The following is a 21,901-nucleotide window of genomic DNA, read 5'->3' on the forward strand; positions in this document are numbered from 1 at the left end:
AACAGTGACAACATTTCACTTGTCTGCTGTTTTTGCTAAATAAGCAACTTTTTGAATGTTATAATTTATGGTTTACCTTATTTTGATGGGTTTTTATACCTTTAAAAAATGCCAGTTCTCTTCACTTCTAACGGCTTTGCTGGGGTTTTTAGCGCCGTCAATCTTCAGTATATTTCTGTTGCTGGACACAGAAATGTGGAGTTTACAAACGGCAAGTCCTGACATGCTTTGTGAATTGTCAGTTTTGCTATCAACCATATACAAAAAATTCTGGGGTCTGTAAACACAGATTGCTTGGCGGGAATGACATTTGGTGTGTTCTGGGAGTTGTCTACTACTTCAAGCCTCTTCAGCTAACTTGAGAATTCTGGTAAGCCCCATGAACTCGAGACCTAGGCTGCCCAGAGAGGTACAGGTGTATGATGGAAAACATTTTCTTGCCAATTTTGTAATTTTTAAAAAATCTTCATTATTACAAACCTTACTTCCAAAACATAGTTTCTCAACTTTAGCAATGTTGCTGTTACATCGCATCTATACTGATGGTGTTCAGCTGTTATTTTGTGTCTCTCATCATGTTTTTTGTAAGTCTGTCTTCTGTGTTTCTTTCAATCTTCCTGAATGGCTTTCCCAGATCTATATCTTTCTTAAAGGCCAGGGTAGTAGCTAGATGCTAGCCAACATGTATAGGGTCAGAGGTAAATACGGGAATAGGATGGAACAAATTGGCTAGGGGCTAATGTAATGTATAAGTGAGCTTAAACCTATGCAGGAGTGGGCTGGCGGTGTAGTGGCTAGGGTTCAAGTCTGAACAGGTGGCCTGGAGGGAGTAGACGGGTTTGTTTTGTGGCTGGAACAGGTGGTGTCAGGCCTGCAAACATTCAGGGTAGTGCTGCAATCTCAATTAAGTGTTTAGGTGGGCTGTAAGGCATGGAAACATTCAGAAGGGGATATCTGGCGGGGATATGGAATGTGAACACTCACAGGGAAGCTGGGGCCAGTGACCAACGGGTGTGTCGGGATGCGGCTACAGTAAGTGAGCTCTCTGGTGTGGCTGGAGCTAGTGAGCACTTGTGAATGGGGGAGGGATAGAGAAGGGAAAGAGAATTAGGCACAGGGCGGACATAGTGCAGCGTAGAATTGAGTAGCTGAGAAGGGACATGGATCCAAGGATGGAGCACGAGCCTGTGCAGGGAGCAGAATGATGGAGATGAAGTTGGGACTGATTTATTAGCTAATCTCTTTATTTCTGACTTTTTTTTTAAAAAAAGCCTCTGCCACTGTTCACCTTCAAATTTTCAGATTTCTGCAAAGCGTGAAGAAGAAAATTCTCTGAGACGCAAAGTTCAGGAACTTGAGAGACTGAAGAATCACGTGACTCAGGATCTAGAGGCTAAAGAACGGATGATCCAACAGTTTAAAAGGGTACTATTTAAAAAAAAATATATATAAATGCTGCTCTGAGTGGATAAATGAGGATGAGATACAAATCTATAACCTAATTGTGGATTCTTTCTGGTCCTCAGCAATATACGAGCAGTGTTCCACTTGGAAAGTGGTCTTCATTTCCTGTTAATACTGTCCTTTTCCTCTTGTACATCAGGACATTCGTTTTAATAGCTCAATTAATTTCCTTGAAGCTTTTCAGTCATATTTCCAGATCTCGATATTGATTCTTAAGCTTTGAAGCTTAGTGAGCTTTTTGTTTCTCATTACGGTCTTCAATCAGTATGTATGCTGTGCTTTCTTCAAAGTTTTGCCAAGATAGCCCTGACCTTTTATACATTCGCTGTTTCACCCAAAGGCTGACATTGAAATGAGGAAAAACCACAGAACACATTTTTAAAGTGTCCACACTCACTGTAACAATCTAAACACATAGTTCACCTATTGTATATGAAGTTCTGTTCTGGTATTGTACATCAGTCCTCTCCCTACATTTTTGAACAGCTCTTTTTTTCACTTCCCTCTTTCCCCCCCCCCCCCCCCCCCCACCCCGGTATACAGTAACAATGTTTAGCAGCAAGTCTGTGGTACTTTCATGTTTATATCATCATGTTAAAATATTTTTGTAGCTTATCCTTTGCAAAGGTTTCTTCATATGTTTGTAAAAGACTGCAAGAGTTTTGAATTTACTAACAAAATGCCTTAATGTGTTTTAGATGTGTCATAATGAAGCAGACTTGCAAAAGAAGGTGGAAATGTTAATGGTCACCTTAGATGAAAAAGAGACTGCCTTAAGGAAACTGGAAAAGGACTTGGAAGAGAGTAAAACTCTACACCAAGTGAGAGAACTACAGGTTAGTGTGGTCCCAGAGCTTAAGCTAAGTGAAGTAAGTGATAATTTTTATAGCTTAAGCATTTAAATAGTAAGCCTGTCAAAAACCAGTATGCAATGCTTTTTATATCCTAACCACTTCAAGTTTTTTTTTAATTCATTCATGGGATGTGGGCGTCGCAGGCGAGGCCAGCATTTATTGCCCATCCCTAATTGCCCTTGAGAAGGTGGTGGTGAGCTGCCGCCTTGAACCGCTGCAGTCCGTGAGGTGAAGGTTCTCCCACAGTGCTGTTAGGAAGGGAGTTCCAGGATTTTGACCCAGCGACGATGAAGGAACGGCAATATATTTCCAAATTGGGATGATGTGTGACTTGGAGGGGAACGTACAGGTCGTGTTGTCCCCATGTACCTGCTGCTCTTGTCCTTCTAGGTGGTAGAGGTTGCGGGTTTGGGAGGTGCTGTTGAAGGAGTCTTAGCGAGTTGCTGCAGAGCATCCTGTGGATGATACACACTGTGCCGGTGATGAAGGGAGTGAATGTTTAGGGTGGTGGATGGGGTGCCAATCAAGCGGGCTGTTTTGTCCTAAGTGATGTCGAGCTTCTTGTGTTGTTTGAAGCTGCACTCATCCAGGCAAGTGGAGAGTATTCCATCGCACTCCTGACTTGTGCCTTGTAGATGGTGGAAAGGCTTTGGGGAGTCAGGAGCTGAGTCACTCGCCGCAGAATACCCAGCCTCTGACCTGCTCTTGTAGCCACAGTATTTATATGGCTGGTCCAGTTAAGTTTCTGGTCAATGGTGACCCCCAGGCTGTTGGTGGAGGATTCGGCAATGGTAATGCCGTTGAATGTCAAGGGGAGGTGGTTAGACTCTCTCTTGTTGGAGATGGTCATTGCCTTGCACTTGTCTGGCACGAATGTTACTTGCCACTTATCAGCCCAAGCCTGGATGTTGTCCAGGTCTTGCTGCATGCGGGCACGGACTGCTTCATTATCTGAGGGGTTACAAATGGAACTGAACACTGCAATCGTCAGCGAACATCCCCATTTCTGACCTTATGATGGAGGGAAGGTCATTGATGAAGCAGCTGAAGATGGTTAGGCCTAGGACACTGCCCTGAGGAACCCCTGCAGCAATGTCCTGGGGCTGTGATGATTGGCCTCCAACAACCACTACCATCTTCCTTTGTGCTAGGTATGACTCCAGCCACTGGGGAGTTTTCCCCCTGATTCCCATTGACTTCAATTTTACTCGGGCTCCTTGGTGCCACACTCAGTCAAATGCTGCCTTGATGTCAAGGGCAGTCACTCTCTCCTCACCTCTGGAATTCAGCTCTTTTGTCCATGTTTGGATCAAGGCTGTATTGAGGTCTGGAGCTGAGTGGTCCTGGCAGAACCCAAACTGAGCATCGGTGAGCAGGTTATTGGTGAGTAAGTGCTGCTTGATAGCACTGTCAACGACACCTTCCATCACTTTGCTGATGATTTGAGAGTAGACTGATGGGGCGGTAATTGGCCGGATTGGATTATCTATTTAAAAACCCAAGCTAATTGCAGCAACAAAATTGTACTTTCCTTAGTTACCCGTCGACTCCACTGTGCCAATGCTCTCCTGGCTGGCCACCCATCTTCCACCCTCCATAAACTTGAGCTCATCCAAAATCTGCTGCCTGTATCCTAACTTGCACCAAGTCCCATTCTCCCTGTGTTCGCTGACCTACATTGTCTCCTGGTCTGGAAACGCCTCAATTTTAAAATTCTTATTCTAGTTTGCAAATCCCTCCATGGCCTCGCCCCCTCCCTGTCTCTGCACCCTCCTCCAGCACCTACAACCCTCCGAGATGGCTGCGCTCCTCCAATTCTTGCCTCTTGTCATCCCTCATTTTAATCGCTCCACCATTGGTAGACATACCTTCAGCTGCCTAGACCCTAAGCTCTGGAATTCCCTTCCTAAACCTCTCCACCTCTCTACCTCTCTATCCTCCTTTAAGACTTAAGACGGTCCTTAAAACCTACGTCTTTGACCAAGCTTTTGGACACCTGTCCTAATACCTCCTTATGTGGCTTGGTGTCAAATTTTGTTTGATAACGCTCCTGTGAAGCGCCTTGGGACGTTTTACTACGTTAAAGGCGAGATATAAATGCAGGTTGTTGTTGTTTGCTGAAAGTGTCTATTGTGTTGCTCTTTAAATTGTATTCAGATTTTTAATTTTTTCCCTAAATATACTCCTTGCTTGTTAACATAACAAAATATTCATGACAGAGTAGCATTTGTATTGATATGTACATTGCTTCAATAATGATTATCTTGTCGTCTAGGTCTCAAGTCAAGATCATAAACCCACACAGGAGCCTTGCATCATGTTAACTGATGTTAAGGCACAAGAAGCTGTACATCTTTTTCAGACTACTTCCAAAGGTATTTAACGAACAGTTTAGTGCAAATCAAGTGTAGTTCAGATATTTAGCAATCCTAATTTATTCAGATACTGAGGATTTTGAACTAAATTCCATATGGCCTAGGGGACTCCGTTTGAAAGCTTGTTGATAAAATGAAGGCACATTAATAGCAGTTAGGTTTGTATTTTTAAAACAAAAATTGTATTTTTATTCAACTTAATTATTTTGCAGCAGCTAATTTTAACATGGGGTTCTGGAGCATCTTGCACACATACAAAAATCTACAGATTGCAGGGCTTTGTAAATGGAATTTTGATTGCATCAGTCAGCATGAAGCTAAAAAATAATCTGGAAATAAGCAGCGGATCTATTAACCTCTAGCCAAAACATTAACTTATCTGCAGAAAATATGGCATGTATATATTTTGGAGGAGGAGTCTTTAACAAGCAAGGCACATCAGTAGCTTCAAGAGATTTTAAGTCAGAGATTTCTGTGATAAGAGTGTGCTTCTCTTGGGCTTACTGCTGCAGATCCTGGTTTTAATTCATGGTGATAAACTAGGCTGCATTAAAATATGGAAATTTTGTGGATGAAAATTTAAGTCTTTTTGGAAAATTACAGGGTTTTCCTCCCATGGAAGCTACTAAACAAGGTATTTGTGATGTTACTAATGTGTTTGGAGATTGCTAGCTTTAACAAAGGGATTACATCCATTAACGTGTGATTTGTCAACCTGATACCTTCAGGTCCCACACCATTCCTGCCCCATTCACTGCACAATTATCACATTTTAAATCCAGAATGATTGAAAAGATATTTCAGAATTAGAGTTCAAAATCTATCTGTTTACTGTGGAATTGCTATTGACTTTATGTTCTGATTCATGTCAGAACTTCAGGAAAAAGAGAGAATAATTCAAGATATGAAAGTTGCATTAACTGAACAAGATCAGACCCAAGCTGAGCAAGATGAAGTGCTTGAGGCCAAGTTGAAAGAGATTGAAGAATTGAATACAGGTGATTGCACTATTACAGCTACAATTGGAATTTTGTATATTGGTAGTTGCTGCCCATCAAGTAGCTTGGAAAGTGGAAAATAAGTTGGCTCAGTTTTTTTTTAAATTGCTATACAACTAGTAATTTGTGAGATGAATGAACCCAGCCCCGAACCAACAGGCGACCAAGATGAATGCTGTTCTAGCAGTTGGGCTCCTGAGATTAACTATATAGTAAACTAGCCAAAATGAGATATTTGGGCTGTTTATTGCGCTGTGAAATTTAATTGCTATGATTTAGTTCAATAATTTTTTTAAAGTAAAACATAGCAGAAGCCTGCTGGAGTCGTCAAGCCTGGCAGCTGATTTGTGCTAGTATAATGTTCCATGGACAATGCTGTATTTTGACTACAGGCATTTCAAAAGTTTTATAATGAGCCCATTTTATTTTGCACTTGAATAGAGGAATTGCACATGCACAAAACAGATTATTTTGGCTTGGTTTTGTAAAACATTTTTTCCCTTTTTTAGAATTGGAGAAACAGATACAGCATGCCAATGAATTGGAGAAAAAGTGTAAAACATTTGAACATAGCCAGTTGATGAAAACTGCAAGTGAAGGTCATAATACAGAATCAGGGCAGTTTCAAAAAGAAAATGAAGTCTTAAAAAAGCAGTTGGTGGTAAGTTTTCTAATCATTGGCTTGGTGGTAGCAATCTCGCTTCTGAGTCAGAACATTGACTCCAAAGACTTGAGCACTTAATCTAGATTGACACTTTAGTACAGTACTGAGGGAGTGCTGCACGATCTGAAAGACGGCACCTCCGATGAGATGTTAAACCGGTGCCCCGTCTGCCCTCTTAAGTGGATGTAAAAGATCCCGTGGCATTATTTGAAGAAGAGTAGGGGTGTTCTCCCTGGTGTCTTGGCCAATATTTATCCCTCACCCAACATCACAAACAGATTATCTGGCCATTTTCTCGTTCCTGTTTGTGGGAGCTTGCTGTGTGCAAATTGTCTGACGCATTTCCCTATAGTGACTACACTTCAAAGTACTTCATTGGCTGTAAAGCGCTTTGGGATGCCCTAAGGTTATGAAATGCTTTCTTGCTTGCTTTCTGATTTTTCTACTGTGATTTAAGGAAATCAGAGCTCTTTTTCTTGCTATATCCAACTGTGACATTGCACATGTGGAGGTGAAACCAAGTGTCGTCTTCAGGTGAAGCAGTTAGAAGGCTTGGACCAGGCGCACAGGCATAACTTGGTGCACATTTTAAAGTCTTGCATTCTGTCCTTACTTTTGTATAATATTTTGATTTTTATATCAATAACTTTTTTTATTCAACTATAAATTAAGACAATTTGGGAAACCGAGAAAGAGAGTTGGGTGGAGCACAAGATTTTCTGCAGTACAGGCTGAGCAGCTGGGATTCAGAACTGAAGGATTACAATGCCCACACTGGCAGGAGGATGTAATTACAGTGGGACGTAGGCACTTTCCATTATAACTGGATGTAGGAATTTATAATAGGAAACATTGACAACAGGAAATAAGATTTTGTAGATGGGAAGTATTTGTAGAGATACGATTTTTAATATAGATTGTAGTTTGTGTGTGTGTGTGTGTGTGTGTGTGTGTGCGCACGCGCTATTGATCGTAAAATCATCCTGTAGTTGGTTAGCTGACTTTTTAACATTTTGTTGTTCAATGAACATTGAGTGAAACTGGTTTAAATTCTTTAGGAAATAGAAGATAAGCAGAAATGTAACCGTACCAAATGGCTTCAAGAGAAAATGATTCTCATTAAGCAAGCAAAGGAAGCTGAAGATCGGCGCAATAAAGAGATGAGGAAATGGACAGAAGAAAGAGAGCATTATTCTAAATTACAATTAGAAATGGTAAGGAAAACCTGACCAGATTTTCATCAATTTATATGAATTTGCCAAATGAAATGTGCTTTTTTAATCTATAAAAGTGGGTTCCAAAGTCTGTAGTCCTGTAACTATATTTTCTGTAAATAGTACCCACAGCAAATTTTAATTAATCGTATTTTTAACTGAAAAAATATATTTTGACGCAGGTATATATCAATATAACAAAACCTTGTGTAACTATTCCCATCCAATTTTGTTTTAAACCCTATCTTCAAAAGGCACCATTGTTGAAAAAAGTTGAATTGCATTGAATCATAAACCTATTGAAATTTCCCATATCCTCTGGGCTTTCCTGGTTTTCCTTTCCCACTTCTGCAAAAGCATTCCAACCCAGAATTTTCCTAAAACAATGTATTGGCCAAGCCACACACCACCCTGGATGGTATGATGGTAAAGCCATCAAGATCTTCTGGAAATCTCAAATCTCAACCAGCATTATGTTCAAATGTACTCCAGAATTTGAATTCAGCTTCTGCTGGTGAAACTTTCACTGTTCTACAAAGCTGTCACCTCATGTTAGACTACAATGAGAATCTAATTTAACTATGAATCTTAGCAAGAAACTATGTAAAGTTCTTCAGAATCAAATTTGTTCCAACATTTGGCTCCCTTTGTTCATATAGTGGCTATCTCATGCCCTGTAGCTTTAAACAAGGCCCAGCAGCATTGTCCCTTCTACTACTGATGTCAACTAGGGCAGATTCATCTTCACCTAACAGTCAAGGTCTATCTAGCTTACTTAACCAAGGCCGGTGGTTTCTTTCCTGACTTAGTTAGATTTCTTTATATCTTCTGAAGAGAAGGACATAGGTGAGGGAGGCCACCTTTTCCAGGAGCCACTTCAGACCTTTGCTTCTGGTTTCCACGTTGCATTCTAAACAGTTCAACAATAATTTAAAACATTTTTTGTTTTTAAGGACAACCTTGCATCTGAGGTGATTGAGAAGGATAAGAATCTGCAGAAGTGGCGCGAAGAGAGGGACAGCTTGGTAAAGGCGCTAGAAGTGCAGCTTGGAAATCTTATAACTAGCAATAAACAGAAAGATGAAGAAATAGAAGGACTTAAAGCTTCTGCAAAAAGGAACCCAGGAGAGGTGAGGAAAGAAGATTGTGTATGTGTGTGCTCCTGACTAGCTTAGAAAAGTGCTTGTTTACAAAAGATACACCGGATGATGTAATGGCAAGTGGGAATGGTTTTTTATTCTGGAAGGATTAGATCAAATGGGCTGCAAGGCTGCTGCCTTGTGATGTGTAAAGTCAATGCATCTGAAGTTGACAGAAAATATTGAGTAGCGATTTGGTTAAGAGCCATAAGAGGAGGAGCTCACATTATCACTGGGACTGACTTCATTCCCAAGTTCCAAATGTGAAAAGAAACTTTTTATTTTAAGTGATTAAAATAGTTAATTTTAAAAAAAATTTTATGTATAGAATCACAATATCTTGAACTTTAAAATGAATCTTCTCTATGGGACTTTACTGATGATTTTTAAAAAAATGCTTTCCAGCTGTTCATTGAGCAGTCTGAAACTGTCCTAGATTCTTCAGAAGTTTCAACAGAAAATGGAGAAAGAACAAGTAGGTTTCCAAAACCCGAACTGGAGATTCAGTTCACACCTCTTCAACCAAATAAGATGTCGGTGAAAGAACCAAGTGGCAATTTGATCACTGTGAAAATACCCAGATCCAACAGAAAAAGAAAAAGCTCTGTACTGGAAGAGGTAAAGAATCCATGTAAAGTACCTTGCTATGTTACTGTGTTAGATTCCTACATTTCCTTCAATTTGGTGGAAGGGAGTTTTTTAAAAATCTATTTATATCCATGTACAGAGCACTCTCGCCTCGGAGTCAGAAGGTCATGGGTTCAAATCCTACTCCAGGGATTTGAGCACAAAATCTAGGATGACGCTCCAGTGCCATACTGAGGGACTGCTGCACCTTTGGAGATGCTGTCTTTCAAGTGAAACGTTAAACCCAGGCCCCATCTGCCCTCTCAGGTGGACGTAAAAGATCCCATGGCACTATTTCGAAGACGAGCAGGGGAGTTCTCCACGGTGTCTTAGCCAATAAGTATCCCTCAACCAACACTGTAAAAACAGATTATCCGATCATTATCGCATTGCTATTTGTGGGACCTTTCCGTGTGCAAATTAGCTGCTGCGTTTCCCACATTGCAACAGTGACTACACCTCAAACGTACTTCATTGGCTGTAAAGCACTTTTGGGACGTCTTGAGGTCGTGAAAAGCACTATATAATGCTAGCCCTTTCTTTCTTTACGTTGTGTTTACAAATTACTTCCTAAAATAATAGCTTAAAATTGTATGCTGTCAAGGCTATGTGTGCTTGGATGGCTTTACACGAGAGTTGGAGCAGATTAGCTAAGCACATATCCTGGGTGGCTCTTCCTTGGGAGGAGAGGGGCTGTTTAGCAGTGTGAAGCTGCTCTGCTTTGCCACGCCAGTTGTTCTGTTTTATTAAGAGTTGAGGCACTTGGGTGTGTGGTCATGCTAAGCTAGTCTCAAGGAAGGGGCCCTGATATTTCCCCAGCTCCAAATACTATATATCAGCTACCTATTTTGGCATATATGCAAAAGATGCTTTTATCAGTGTAGTTGTTGCTGGAACGGTTTTGCTTCATCTTGCCAAAGTGAGAATTTTATTTGCAATAGACATGGTAGTTTTGAAGAATATGGAAATGTATTTTATTTGATGCATTGCTGCTTTAACCATTCTAAATATTGCAGTATGTGTTTTAAGAAATTTTTGTTTGTTGAGATTGTCCCATAAATATTATAGATTGCATTTTAAAACTTGCCTGTTTAGTCTTATAAACTTGAATTTTAAATATTGCACCAGATTTTATGAATGAGGTGTCCATTTGTAAGGTTCCATATATTTTGTTAACTATACTTAAATATACTTTTTTCCCTCATTCTACAATTGCTCTTCAAGAGTGGTACGCTGTCAGGCTGCTGGAAAAGCAATTCTACAAAGAAATCCTCAGCAGCTGGCACTTGTAAGGTACAAATCAGTGTGGCTGAGTAAGCAATACTATCTTCTTAGTGGAGTTTTAATAAATTCAAAGGAGATCCATATTTGAGTTATAACTCCTTTCAACTAATTGGGATTGTTGATTATCCATAATCCAGTGTTCTATTTAAATAGACACATGCCTGTTCAAGTCTAATTCTGATAACCGTGTGCAATTCAAATGTTCAAAGTCATGATCCATTTACTTTTATTATAAGCAATTCCTAACCAAACATCGCCTCGCACCCCCCCCCCCATAAAAATCTTATCCAAGCATAAAATGTTCCCTTATATGTTCAGTACACCAAATCTGGCCAATTAATTGAAAAAGGGCATATAGAGATATCATATTAGTCAAATCATTTTAGACTCTAAGCCCAGTTGGATGCACAAGAAAGTAGAAGACAGCCACAGCCAGCTGTACACATTTAAAGAATCTGGTCAATCAACAACCACATACAACTGTGGGTTGCTCCGGTTTTTTTGTTTTTTAGTTTGAAAAAATGTTCTTACCTTCTTTATTGTCCTGATAGAGCTGACTACTATTTGCAAACAGTTCCATGGTCTCCAGCAACCATTAGCTACACTGCTAAAGTAGCCATGTGAACCCAGACAATGAGTCATAGCAGATTATTCAATCATAAAGGGCACCATAGCCAAGCCTGATCCTGTTCTCTCCCAACATTCAACTGGTTACATAGGGAACAGATGCAGTAAACCTACCAGGTTTATTTCCCTAGTCCCTCTTCTCTGCCACCCCCACCTCCTCCTCTGTGCCTCCCTCCCTCCTGCTCCGCAACCTTACCCTGAGGAAGACCACTTGTCACATGCGACCAATCCGGAAGAATCCATGAGGCATCTGATCTTGGGGCCTTCTGTGTACAGCTGTGTACACCAGACAGTACATCAGGGTAGCTGTTCGATTAAATTGAAAGTGGCTATGGTACAAATATCTACTAGACTAGGTATTTATTTGCATTTTATAACTACCAGGACAAAAGTTTGTATTTCTTGCAGAAACTTAATTATGACCCTTTCAGGATTCCATTACAATTCTTGTGGTTTAGTATGAATGCATCAATTTTATTCGAAATCAGTCTGGTTGGCTATAATTAAATAGAACACTACATATCTCTGGTTAATGAATGTGACTGTTTCATCAAATATTCCTGTAATTCGGACTAAATTTAATCAGGAGAACAAACTGTATGTTCAGAAAATAATTCTTGGATATTTGGAGATATAGTCACATTGTACTGTAGTTGCCCCATTAACAATATTTGGTGTAGGTGTTACAGCATTAACAAGAGCCTCTTAGCATTGAGCTTTTGCATCTCATTTAGTTAGACTTTGGTCACTGTACCTCTTCCCATTTTTAAAATCTTTTTTTCTACTGTTTCAATTTACCTTGTGCAACAATCACTTGGCTTTTATTGTGGACCGAGTACTTTACATAATCTGTGTGTGTGGGGACAGAGGGCATTGAGGAATAAGTTGACATAATTTCACTAAAAGTGGAATTCTTGTCTACCTAAAAAAAAGAATGCGGTGTTGATGCTTCTGTTGGGTAAGTACATTCCATCCTTTGAACAAATACACATCTGTTCCATTTAACCTAATTATAGTATCTGCAAATGTTGCGATTAGATCTGTTAGAAATTTTGCTTGATAAGTTTTTTTTTCCTTTTCTAGATATGCTTCCCTGTTAGTCACTTAATTTTTTGAGTCATAAGCACAGGAGATTCAGTCCACTTCCTTTCCTCATTTTTAACAGTTTATTGCTTTAAATTTTATTTCTAACTTGGTACCCTTAGTGAAGGAAAGCAGAGTGAGATGGAATAAAGCTAAGCTGTTCATGACTGGGAGAATCTGACCATATGATGGAAAGCAGAGGGGGAAAAGAATGTTAGTAGCCTGAAGGGAGTGGGGAAAACCAAGGCCGAAGGTGCACATACAGAAAGCAGCAATGATTGACTATATATGTGCTCTGAGGGGGAAAGATGTTGCACATGAGCACACAGACCTGACAAATATTTGTAAGGAAGACCCACATGAGCAAATGAGGCTTCAAGAAGGAGCCAATCCAAGCCCTCGGCTCACGAGAGTAGGGAGCCTTGTGTGGTGGAAAATTGTAGAAGAGATTTGAGAATTTTATTTTTATTTTGCTGATTTATTAAATTATATACATCTGTTTATAGATGTTTTGGCTATATATCATGGGGTTTGTGCATAACCAAAATGATCACTCAAAAGATTTGGAGATAATTGTTGAGTAATTTGCTTGGTTTTGTGATAGTTGTTAATTCCTGATTGGTGGCTTGAGTAAAATTTGAACAGCTTTTTGGGATTGTTGGTTCCTGACATTTTTATGGACTGTCCAGTGGCAATGGGGTATTTGAACAAATCGAATGATTGGTTACAATAATCACTTGGTGAGGTGTGGTGCTCTATGGACGTGCCCTGAACACAAGATTTTTAACTCTATAGATAAATGTATGCAGCTTCTATCATTAAAAAAAAAATTGAAAGCTAGATATTATAAATTGGAACTGGAGAAACAATGAACCCAAAGAACATTTCAATAATTACACTATTCTCTGAATAAAAATAAGTGTTGCAATTAGAATTTCAGTGAAATGTAATAGTGAAAGATTGCCGTACTGTTTTCAGTAAAACTCTAATTTTAAAAAAGTAACAGAACAATTACAGATTTTTGTCCTTCAAATGGAGGTTATTTTCAGTTCTACAGCACAAGGGCAAAGTGCTGGTGGTATTATTTGGAGACATTTGAGGAATTGATTGAGTATTACACAACATTAAAGTGTATTGAGTTCACTTTTTCGTATAGTGTTTTGGTACCAAATATGCTGAATTGACAGTACTATTGTAATAGGATCAGTGCATTATTGTGAGAAAAACACTTGTAATTCAAATTGTGTGGTACTTGAGCTACACCAATAGATCTAGTATATACACCTGAATTGAGTTGAGAGAATATGCTTGGCGCTTTCATGAGTTGCATAATGCTAGTTCAACTTCACAGCGTTGTGAAATACAAGAGAAAAAGAAATCACTATTGATAAAGTGTTAATTTAAAAGAATCGTAATTTAGTATAGGGATTGCGACTTCTCCATTCCCATTACCTCACCCCACACACACTTGTAGTTCTCTTGCATTGTTTGCTAATTGCTGCTGGCATTCTTCCCTTCCCAAGAAAATGGAATTTATGCTGATCAATACTTTCAGAACTTTTATTTCTTTTGCATTGTTAGAATAATGATGACCGTGAAAACAGGAAAAATGCAATTGTATCTAGAATGGTACGCAACACTCCTCCAACGTTTCCTACTCCCACCATTACCAGCGTTGCAGAAGAGGTTGGTCTTTCTATTGTAACCTTTTAGCAAACTTGTTACTTTCCTATTTTTTGTCATTTTGCAGGGTATAATTGATAATAGACTTTTTATAAATGCTTTCATTCATCCATTAATGTGCGGTTTTGTCTTTTTTGACATTGCAGAGAAAATAAAAGATAACCCGTGGTTCTAAACTGAGCCAGGCTGGTCTGTAGTACTCCAGGGCACTATTGATTGACCAGCCAGCCTGGTTATTAAGGGTAGATCCAGTGGTGTAGTGGTAATTTGAGAAGTGGGTGTACTTTATATGAATGGAATTTTTCCCCCTATGGAGATCTGCGGGTAGGCTTCCCCATCCCTCAGAAATTTTTGACACTATATTTGGTGCATTTTGGAATATATTTTTCATATATACAAAAATATTTTCTGATGTGTACACCACTTTGTATGAGAGAATATAGTCCACTTAGCTGGACTGAACTATCGTGGGATGAATCATGTATGTTGTAGTAATCTATTTAAATAATATACTTATTTCCTGTTGTACTACAATGCTTTCTCAGCCTTAAAATTGCTGTTAGTGATATTAGTATCATATTCTTCTGACTTTTTTTACTGCATCATTAACTCATTTAATTGTGAAGTGTTCATCTACCACCAACAACAGTAATTTCTATGCTTTGATCTCAATGAATCACTGATAATAGAATATAGTGTAAGATACCATTCTTCATTATAATAACTGGCACAGGGCCTTACAGCCTTCATCAGAAAATGACTGCTCACATTGCCTTGAACTTGTATGATTTGGAATCAGGACCTTGGCATCCAAAATACCTTCCACTACAACCTTTTGTAGACTTGTCACTGGTGGTTGGGACTTTTCCCACTTGGATCCAGATTACCCAGCAAGCTAATGCCCCCCTGCTTTCTTTATTTCCAACACCAATATTTTAGTGCCAATGTATAAAGCAACCTCAGCCTACGAATTTAATCTAATCTGAGGCTTCTTTTTACTTTACATTTTTGTGTGATGTATTTTTTTTCTTGCAGAATAAATTAAACAGCACAATTTTCAAATTTTACTTGTTTTAATCTATATATTGACTATTTCCATTAGCTCAAAGGTTCCCCAGGACACTCTCCCTCTCTCCCACTCTGGTCCTTCTCATCAATGATCTTCTGCATTGAACACTTTTCACTCTCTTGTTGCTAATTCCCCTCTACGTTTATCAAGCTCCTTTAGATTGTACTTCCTCAGCACTGTTACAGCATACTCTTTCCATTCATGTTCACAAAAAGGCAGTTTTTATAACTAAGTTTGTTCACACAAGTTTAGGGGGGGGTGAAAACACCCAGATGAAAAATTATTAATATGCTAATGGAATTTGGTTTCACCAAAGACTGTAAATAAGAAGCAATTTGTTAGCCTATCTTGGTAATCGGTTAAACACCTTATGCCCATTGTGTTGGGAAGTCTCTGATCCCTTTCTGATTTGCGAACCGAGCAAGATTAAACAGAGACATAGGCAGTCAGGACCCTTCACTGGTTTTCCAGGGGTTTTTTTTGCAAATAACCTAATCAAAACTTTCTTGGTAAATCCATTATTCATCAACTATACTTCCCACATTAAAGCCTTGTTACAAAGTAAAACATTAGTTGGAGGAGAAGAGATACTGACAAACTTGTATGTGCAACCTCCACTGTAAATCTAAATTGAGAATTCTGTGGATTTTATTTGTGGCACAGCACACTCTCAATTCAAGTTTGTTGTCTCAGGATGTAAAAGGTACAACTGATCGGCTAAGAAAACAATTCTCTGTCTCAAGTCTCGAGTCATGCAAAAAGAAAGATGGAACACTGCAGAAAATTGGAGGTTTATTGCAAAGTTCCCCAACAATTCTCCAGAGCAAAGGTTAGTACACAGATTTTTGCATGCTAAGTTATGGTACAATGATATCTCCAGTCTCCACATACAAATGTGGAACTTAACAAATGTTGAAAAAATGTTAGACACCAACCCGTGGACTCCTGCAATAGCTTGTGGGTAATGGCACTGCCCAATGTAGCACTGAGTCACTCGTGATTTATATTTACGAGTTTAAGCTTTACTTAGTTGGTAGAGTTCTTGCCTCTGAGTCAGAAGGTTGTGAATTTGAGTGCCACTCTAATGCAACACTGAAAGAGAGCTGTATTTCCTGAAGTACCGTTCTTCAGATGAGATGTTAAACTGGTGTTCTGCCTACCGCATCATATGGACATTTAAACAATTCATTTGAAGAAGAGCAGCGATTTGTTGTGATGTTCTAGCCAACATTTCTCCCTCAACCAGTGCCTCCAGAAACAGATTAACTGATAACTCATCTTGTTGTCTGTGGGAACAGTTGCCATGTTTTGGTGAATAAAAGTTGGTCTTAATATCTGGATTTCAGAGCTCCTTTTGACTCCATGGAATATTAAATTATGTATTGTATTAAGTTTAATGGAACAGTTGGAGATATGAAACTTTACCAGTCCAAGAAGCTCAGCCATAAAATTGTAACATCCTTTATCTGATTTTAAATGACCACTTGATTAAAGGCCTTGCAGATGCTATCAGTTCGTTTGTTTATAAATTACATTTCTTTTCAGCCAAGAAATTAATGGAAACATTAAGTTCCCCCAAGAATCTAAAAGTGGAAACTTCCTGTAATGGTGATGCAAAGCCCAAAAGAACAAGAAGGAAACTGTATAAGCAAGATATATCATCCCCCATGAACTTTCCATCTCAACCAGTAAGTACACTGTGTAGCATCCTATAAATCAAAATGTATTGCTTTTTCTTTTCAAAAAAAATAAAACAGCCTACGCTCATTTAATTTATTGAAGTAGAGTGTATTGGAGAGGTATTTGTAAACTAGTACTTACAAAAGAGTTACAAAATTATAGTGAAGCTGCATTATATGTTAAAACCAACTATGGTTGAATTAATAAGGATGTCACTAAACTAATTTTGAAAAGGATTATACGGTTTTAAATTGATTAACTGAAAACACAGCTTGTGTATAAAAGCACAAATGCTTATTTATTTATAACTAGATAAAGAACAATTAATCTCATGGTAATATTTTCTAAAATCTTTATGCATTTAAAAACAACCTAATATTACAAATATTAACTATATACTAGTGATATCATCTGATCCAGAGCTGTAGTTGATAGTATATTAGATCCTTCTCTGACTCAACTGCTAACAATAATACATTCATTTAGGATTGCTCAGAATATGCCCAGACTCAAAGGCAGATCAGCAATGCAATGTAGTTATTGATGGGGAAAATTATGGAATTCCAAAATTTCAGTATTACTGCACACTTAACAGAATAAACTTCCTTTTTAAAAAAAAATGGATATTAAACTGCATTATTGGATCTTGTACTGAATTATCTGTGTAAAATTCAGTGTGAATTTAACCAGAAACTTTTGAAATTTGCAGATAATAGAATTGAGTGAAAAAGAGAGTGATCATTCAATCATGAAGAGGCGATTACGTACAAGAACAGCTAAAATGGCAAAGTGACTCCATCTCTAGATATACTGAGTGGTTTTATTTCTGTTTCTTAAACTGCAATCATTGTACTTGTATAGGGGACTTCTCCCGTCTGTAACAAGGGTTGTAAATATTATGTTTAGCTTTTTTTGATTAAGATTACATTTGTATGGATTTTATTGCAATTCTTGTCACATGTAAATCAATAAACCCAAACAATAAATCAATTATGAACCATTAAAACTTAATTTGAGAAACAATGAAAATATGGACCTAGAAAAGTGATTTAATAGATGTCAGAAAGATCATTTGTGATCCTCTTCGGACTTTAAACAGCTCATTCAAAAGTTGTATTTTGTCTCAACAGAAAAGTTGGCCCCACCAAAGAGATGTCCTCTCTCTTGAGAAGTCATAGTTGTAGTCTTCTTCCCCTCCTGGAAAGGCAGCTTGTCATGGTTCCTTCTGACCAGGGGACGAGCCATTCCCAGATGGCCCTACTTAGACCAGCTGACCACACTACACACAGGCAGGCCAAAAGCATCTGTCAAGAGGCTGGATACAGTGCATTGAGGCAGTGTCCAATACTTGGATCCTACGTACCGTATAGAAAAGGACTTCATTTTTGAGGAGTACCTTTTGATAGCTAGTTCAAGTGTAAGGTTCCAAAGTTTTTTCTCAAATTAATGCTACATTACATGAAATATATAATTTCATGTTCTGGGGCAGGAGGGATCTGTTCAAGATGGAAGGGCTGCACCTCAACAGAGCTGGGACCAATACCCTCGCGGGGAGGTTAACTAGTGCTGTGGTGGAAGGTTTATACTAATTTGGTGGGGGGTGGACTCCAGGATGAAACATTAGAGAGGAGAACAACGTGCACAGAGGACTAGGAGGGATAAATAGAACTAGAATGAAGAATAGTTCAGAACTAGGAGGGATCAGACAGGGGGCAAATGCGAGGCAGTTTAAGATGAGTTTGGAGTGCATATGCATAAATGCACGTAGCTTGGTAAATAATGTTGGTGAGCTGCAGGCTCAAGTCGCCACATGGGACTATGATATAGTGGCAATAACGGAGACCTGACTCACAGAAGGGGAGGATTGGGTACTTAATATTCCTGGCTGCAAGGTATTCAGGAAAGATAGGAAAGAAAAGAAAGTTAGGGTGGGGGGGGTGGTAGTATTGATCAAAGAAACTATTATAAGCACTGGAAAGGGAGGATGTCGTTGAGGGGTCCAAGACAGAATCTATTTGGTTAGAATTAAGGAACAATAGAGGAGCTATTAGGCTATTGGGTGTACACCAAAGGCCACTAAATAGTGGGAAGGAGATAGGAGCAAATTTGCAGGCAAATTACAGAAAGGTGATAATTGGGGACATCAATTACCCCAATATACACTGGGACAGTAACCGTGTGAAGGGCAAATTGGGGGGTGGAATTCCTGAAATGTGTACAAGAGAACTTTCTTGATCAGTATGTTTCCAGTCCAATAAGAAAGGAAGCAGTGCTGGATCTAGTTCTGCGGAATGAAGTGGGGCAAATGGAGCATGTTTCAGTGGGGGAGCATTTGGAGAACAGTGATCATATCGTAAGGTTTAGAATAGTTATGGAAAAGGACAAGGAACAATCAAATGTGAAAATACATAACAGGAGGTGGGCTAATTTCAGTGAGTTAAAAAGGGATCTTGTCCAGGAGGATTGGGATCAAAAATTGGTAGCCGAAACAGTAATTGAACAATGGGAGGCCTTCAAGGAGGAGATGGTTCAGGTACAGAGTAGACACATTCCCACGAGGGGGAAAGGAAGGGCATCTAAAGCTAGAGCTCCCTGGGTGACTAATGATATAGAGATTAAAATGAAACAGAAAAAGGAGGCTTATGACAAAAGGTTCACAATACAGTAAAGAACCAAGCTGAATACAGAAAATACAGAGAACTGAGAGAGTATGAGAATAGATTAACAGGTAACAAAAAAGGAACCCAAAAGTCTTTTATAAACATATAGATAACAAAAGGATAGTCAAAGGAAGGGTGGGACCCATTTTAGGGACAAAAAAGATCTTCCAGTAGAGGCAGAGAGCTTGGCTGAGGTACTAAATGAATACTTCACATCTGTCTTCACTAGAGAAGAGGATGCTGCCATTGTAGCAATTGTAAACAATTTTACAACACCAAGTTATAGTCCAGCAATTTTATTTTAAATTCACAAGCTTTTGGAGGCTTCCTCCTTCCTCAGGTGAATGTTGTGGAAATGAAATCCTCGAAATGAAATCGCATTTATAAATCACAACAATGCTTGGTGATTACAGACAGTTTTTTCAACTGCCCGTTGCCAAGGCAATCAGTGTGCAGACAGACAGGTGTTACCTACAAGGTCTCCGAATATACAAATCACCAAAAAAAAAACAGAGATAGAGAGGTAGAAACATAGAAAAGACAGCAACTGACCCGTTATATTAAAAACAGATAACATTTGTTCGCCATTGTAGCAGTAAAGGAGGAGGTAGTAACGATATTGGATAGGATAAAAATAGATAGAGGAGGTACTTAAAAGATTGGCAGTATTCGAAGTAGAATAGTCACCTGGTCCAGATGGGATGCATCCTAGATTGCTGAGGGAAGTAAGGGTGGAAATTGTGGAGGCTCTGGCCACAATCTTCCAATCCTCCTTACTTACGGGAGCAGTGCCAGTGGACTGGAGGATTGCAAATGTTACACCCCTGTCCAAAAAAAGGGGAGAGTGATGAACCCAACAATTCCAGGCCAGTCAGCCTACTGGTGATGGTGGGGAAACTTTTAGAGACCAATAATCCGGGACAAAATTAAATGGCACTTGGAAAAGTATGGGCTAATAAATGAAAGTCAGCACGGATTTGTAGTTTGACTAACTTGATTGAGTTCTTTGAAGTAGCAGAAAGGGTTGATGTGTATATGGACTTTCAAAAGGCATTTGCTAAAGTACCACATAATAGACTTGTAAGCAAAATGTAAAGATCATGGGCTTAACGGGACAGTGACAGCGTGGATACAAAATTGGCTAAGTAATAGAAAGCAGAGAATAGTGGTGACCGGTTGTTTTTCAGACTGGAGGGAAGTATGCACTGGTGTTCCTTAGGGGTCAGTATTAGGACCACTACTCTTTTTGACACATATTAATGACCTGGACTTAGGTATAGAATAGTACCAGGGATAAAGCACTTCAGTTATCTTGAGAAGCTGGGGTTGTTCTCCTTAGAACAGAGAAGGTTAAAGGGAGATTTGATAGAGGTGTTCAAAATCGTGAACGGTTTCGATAGAGTAAATAAGGAGAAACTGCTTCCAGTGGCAGAAGGGTCGATAACCAGAGGACACAGATTTAAATTGATCAGCAAAAGAGCAAGAGGCGACATAAGGAAACATTTGTTTACGCAGCGAGTTGCAAAGACCCGGAATGGACTGCCTGAAGGGGTGGTGGAAGCAGATTCAATAGTAACTTTCAAAAGGGAATTGGATATATACTTGAAGGGAAAAAGCAAGGGAATGGAACTAATTGAATACCACAGGCACAATGGTCCAAATGGCCGCCTCCTGTGCTGTACCTACTATGATATAAAAATTGATTCTATTGCTGAAGGCCCATTTTCTGAGAACTGGTCAGTATATAGTTCGACATGTTTAAAATTGATAAATGGAATGGACAATGTTATTGAAGCCCAAAAGAAAGATGAAAAATGAAACTGATGAGTTAAAATATGCTAATAATTTAGATATTCAAATACCTTATTTCCACAGCAGCTTACATTACCCACTAATGGATCGTAACATTTTTGTTGTGGTACTCTCTGGGTATTATTCCACAAGAGTGGGGTGAAAACAGCGCTCAGGATTGTCAACAGAAGCTGGAAATCTTGAGCATTTATACCTCAAATAAAATTTCCAACTCTGGGACTGAATTTCACTCATTTCAATCTGTTTCTCCTTTAAGACTTCTACATGCAAGTGTCTGCAAATTGTCTTGCTTTTCTTCCACCATTTCTGGAAATTTTAATGTCTGACTTGGACAGCTTTTGCTCCTCATTGTGAGTGAAGTCAGATGTAAGGTAGCAATTTAACTGCAATTTCTTGTCCCCCCGATTCTAGCTTCCACTATAATTTTTAAGTACACCAATACTTTTAATTCTTTGTCTACCACAGATATGTTGCATGATTTTCTCAGCAATCTTGTAATCAATGTTCTTGGCTATTCACGTGCTTTTGCTCATCTTTATAATTTACCCAGGCCTACTGCCCACTGGATTCCTTATGTTGTTAAAGCATTTTGCCTATCACTAATACTAATTGTCGCACTTTAGGATTTTTGACTTCTTGGTCCAGAAGGCATTTTTGGTTTATAAAAT

At 39.0% G+C, this 21,901-nt stretch overlaps 1 protein-coding gene across 1 annotated transcript in view; it reads left to right on the forward strand.

Moving 5' to 3' along the window:
* Positions 1-17,767, forward strand: part of kif20bb (kinesin family member 20Bb) — an 87,622-nt gene extending 69,855 nt beyond the window's left edge. The window contains exons 22-34 of the mRNA XM_068002488.1: positions 1,303-1,425; positions 2,163-2,300; positions 4,594-4,693; positions 5,566-5,691; positions 6,201-6,352; positions 7,414-7,569; positions 8,523-8,699; positions 9,114-9,326; positions 10,560-10,628; positions 13,911-14,015; positions 15,775-15,910; positions 16,627-16,769; positions 17,471-17,767. Of these exons, the coding sequence (XP_067858589.1) occupies positions 1,303-1,425; positions 2,163-2,300; positions 4,594-4,693; positions 5,566-5,691; positions 6,201-6,352; positions 7,414-7,569; positions 8,523-8,699; positions 9,114-9,326; positions 10,560-10,628; positions 13,911-14,015; positions 15,775-15,910; positions 16,627-16,769; positions 17,471-17,554 (1,722 nt within the window). The 3' untranslated portion in view covers positions 17,555-17,767. The remainder of the gene's footprint in view (positions 1-1,302; positions 1,426-2,162; positions 2,301-4,593; positions 4,694-5,565; positions 5,692-6,200; positions 6,353-7,413; positions 7,570-8,522; positions 8,700-9,113; positions 9,327-10,559; positions 10,629-13,910; positions 14,016-15,774; positions 15,911-16,626; positions 16,770-17,470) is intronic.
* The last annotated feature ends 4,134 nt before the right edge of the window (positions 17,768-21,901 follow it).

This window comes from Heptranchias perlo, chromosome 21 (genome assembly GCF_035084215.1).
Source record: "Heptranchias perlo isolate sHepPer1 chromosome 21, sHepPer1.hap1, whole genome shotgun sequence".
Taxonomy (NCBI): Eukaryota; Metazoa; Chordata; class Chondrichthyes; order Hexanchiformes; family Hexanchidae; genus Heptranchias; species Heptranchias perlo.